Genomic DNA, 3,741 nt, shown 5'->3' with positions numbered 1-3,741 from the left:
TAGAGCCCAATAAGAGTGAGATTCTAACCTCCAAAAAAGTTTAGAGGAAGGAAGCACCAAACATAAAATATTTGCAAGATCAAGATGCTCTAAGCAAACATAAAGGATCCATCTACGACGTAATTAGTTATTCTTTTCTGATCAAAGCTAGCTATAACTAGTTATCTTAAACCCCCAATATAACTAGTTTCACAAGTGATTGAGGCTACAATTTTCCTATTGTTTTGGTAATTCATGATTCTTGTATATGTTCCTAGGATGACTTGGAAAGACTTAATAATCACACTACAATAACCAAGTAGGAAAACCATGGAACCACCCTAATCAATAGGACGAACTTTTACCACAATGGGCGAGAAAACACACACACACACACACACACAGAGGGATGAAGGGTAGTGGGAAGCCTGGCCGTAACTTCTAATCGGGGTTACTATTGGGGCTTCTTTCCCTGTAGCTTTAGGAAGGGTTCAATTTCTTCTCTTTCGAAGTTTGCACTTACTTGTCTCTTTTAAAGGGTTCTATTTCTTCTTTTTCAAAATTTGCACTTATTTGATAACAAAACTGAGTTATACATCTTTAGTTAATGAGATAATTAAGTAGTGTTGAAAAATTAGATACATAACGAAGTTTACATTTACTTGCTGTTATAAGAGCAACTCCAACAGCTTCCCTATAATTTATGTATTATAGGGAAGCAAAATTTAAAGCTTTAGCCTGGTTTTCTTTTCCAACTCCAACAGATTCCCTATTTTACAACAATCTCTAAAATCTCCATATTCTTCCTTAAAATTTTAGAGTTTGCTGTAAATATAAGGAATTTGGTTTTCTCTTTCTTCACTTTCCCTAAAATATAGATAGTTATAGGGAATCTGTTGGAGCAAAAGAGACATATTTTTCCGTAAAGTAGAGAAAAATCAAAATATGAGGAATCTGTTGGGGTTGCTCCAAGTCTTTAGTCCATGAAACAAGAGGAAAACAAAAAATTAAATAGATCGACCACGGCAGAAAGAAAAAAACCACTAATTAATTACGATGGAACGTCTTCAATTTAATTAGAAATTTAAGGAGAATATATATATATATATATATATATATATATATATATATATAGCAGTGTTTATTTCAGGATAAGATATTAATGCATTGATCATATATATTAGAGCTAGCTAGACTACGAAATCTTAGAGGGAGTTAACTATAAGTTTGAAGTCCTCAAAACTGACCGCCCCATCCCCATCTGTATCTATAGAAGCAATAATACCCTGGCAATCCTCCAGGCTCAACTCAGATCCCATCCCATCTCCCATAACCTCATACAACTCCTCTGCAGTCACAGCCTCATCCACATCAACATCCAAGGCCTCAAAAGCATTCTTGAGCACATTTTCGAGCCCCCCGAATTCCATGTTCCTTGTGTTCATCTCCAGAAACTCCTCTATGCTCAGCAACCCATCTTTGTTTGTGTCCCCTTGCTCCATCATTGCCCTCACATCTTGCTCGAGCGGATTGTAACCAAGCGATCCTAGGATCCCACCGAGCTCTGCTGCTGTGATTTTCCCATCGTTGTCTGAATCGAAAGCTTTGAATGTTTCGATAAGGCCCAAGACCTGACTTAATGACTCGGTTTCTGCAGAGAGAGAACTCGACTGAGCCATGGATTAGGTTTAGTATAAGCTCAAGCACTTGGTGTGCAGCTTCACCTGTGTCTAGCTTTTTAGTTTGTATTTTCATTGCGACATGCACCTCTACTTATATAAAAGCAGTGCAAAGGAAAAGAGGATTCCCATGAACAAAAGATAGTGTATTCTTATTCTTCTGAACACTTTAGTGTGATAAAAAACAATTTGGTGGGATAAGAATATTGTTCTGGATGATTGTGACAGTAAATGTATAATGGTACTGCTTGATTGACATTACATTAATTGAAGCTAATCATTCAAAATGTACCTGAGAAATATAGTGTGCAAGAAAAAGAACAAATTATATTCATGCAATTGATGAGAATCTATTTGCTTTCCATTTGCAATATATGTAATTGCCAGTCTTTGTAATATCACTCAAGTGTTCGGGGAATTATCTTGGGCAAGTTGCTCTGTGTGATTCTGCGAAGAAAGTGATGTCCACTAACCCCCTCATCATTGCTAAAAGTATATATGCTCGTTCTTGTTTACTTGTTTATATATTTTATCGATGATAAGATGATATTATTATTAAAAAAAAAACAAAGATTCTAACTTGAAATATTAGAATCATTTGTAAATTTTTCACATTAGCATCAACTCACCATGCTTGACATCTTATGTTTACATGCGTTCGCATCGTCAATAATAGGGGTGTGCAAAACACGGTACAAACCGGTCGAAATCGACCGGTAAATATGGTTTGGTTAAGGTTTTTTGGTGTTAAAATATGAAAGCCAGTTTAATACCGAACCAAACCGTTTACGAATTGGTTTGGTTTGGTTTTTCTTTTACTTAAACCGCGAAACCCGAACCAACCGGTATGTATTAAATATAATAAGAAATAAATTTAAATTTATATACATAATATATATATTTATTTGTGGGTAGTCTTTTATAAGTAAATTCTAAATCTCCAATTATAATTTGATTCTCAAAATGATATACTACCATATTGAATCCTAGACCCAAAGGCCTAAAACCCAAATAAGTGAATCATTTTGAAACTATTTTGGATTTTGTTATTTGAATATTAGTTTTGGATTTTGATTATTGAGATTGAGTTGTACTACTTTACTATGAATTTTTCATAAACAAAACGTTAATGTTATATAGGTTAAAACCGCCTTACCGACCAAACCAAACCATCTTTAAATGGATTGGATTGGATCGGATTAAACTTTTTTTTTTAATGACCGGTTGTCTAAAATGTCTAAACCGTTTACTTTGGCATAGAGACGGTTTGGAGTCAAAACCGATCCAATCCAATCCGCGTGCAGTCCTAGTCAATAATGAAGATTAAAAACAAGATTTTCAAGTGACATGTTGAAAATCATTAATACCAATTACTGGGCTAGGCCTTGGGCTCGGGGAAAAAACACCTCCCTAACCTCAGGCCCACATTGAGTAAATAATTGGATTCAGAGCAACTCGGCCCAGTTAAATGCAACGATTAAGATTTAATTAAATTGCTGGCTTTTTTTTTTTCTTTTCTTTTTTTTGGGGACAGAAGCCAGCATTTTCTTATTGAAGAAATTGCATGCATATAGAAACACTAAATTTTATGTTCTGTTTTTCACTTTTTTGGTGCCAAACAGTAGGGTCGAGCCATGTGAAGCAAAAGGCTAAAAAATAAAGGCAAAATTGCATGAACATTGTCTGGAGACTCTGAGGATTCTCAAAATGATATCTGAACTTTCAAACGTATCAATGTGATACCTGGACTTATATTTTTTTGTCAAAGTAGTACCTACATCAACTTTCCGTCATGACACCGTTAAATTTACCACGTGTGAGACACGTGACATACAAAATGAAAGTAAAAAGACTGATTTGCCCTATAACTGACAGTTAAAATGCACGAACAGTGTCTGGAGACTCTTAGGACTGTCAAAATGATATCTGACCTTTCAAACGTATCAATGTGATACTTGGACTTATATTTTCTTGTCAACGTAGTACCTACATTAACTTTCCGTCACGGCACCGTTAAATTTACCACGTGTGACTGTGTAAGGCACGTGAGGTACAAAATGAAGGTAAAAAGACTGATTTGCCC

At 35.2% G+C, this 3,741-nt stretch overlaps 1 protein-coding gene across 1 annotated transcript; it reads right to left on the bottom strand.

The window, feature by feature from the left end:
- Positions 1-1,088: 1,088 nt before the first annotated feature.
- LOC112179451 (probable calcium-binding protein CML29) lies at positions 1,089-1,735 on the bottom strand. Its single transcript, XM_024317869.2, has one exon. It carries the CDS (start codon positions 1,656-1,658, stop codon positions 1,185-1,187), a length of 474 nt encoding a protein of 157 aa, XP_024173637.1. The 5' UTR covers positions 1,659-1,735; the 3' UTR covers positions 1,089-1,184.
- Between the last annotated feature and the right edge of the window lie 2,006 nt (positions 1,736-3,741).

Source organism: Rosa chinensis, chromosome 7 (assembly GCF_002994745.2).
Source record: "Rosa chinensis cultivar Old Blush chromosome 7, RchiOBHm-V2, whole genome shotgun sequence".
NCBI classification, from domain to species: domain Eukaryota; kingdom Viridiplantae; phylum Streptophyta; class Magnoliopsida; order Rosales; family Rosaceae; genus Rosa; species Rosa chinensis.
The sequence above is the reverse complement of the archived record's forward strand: the minus strand, read 5'-3'. Positions and strand labels throughout refer to the sequence as shown.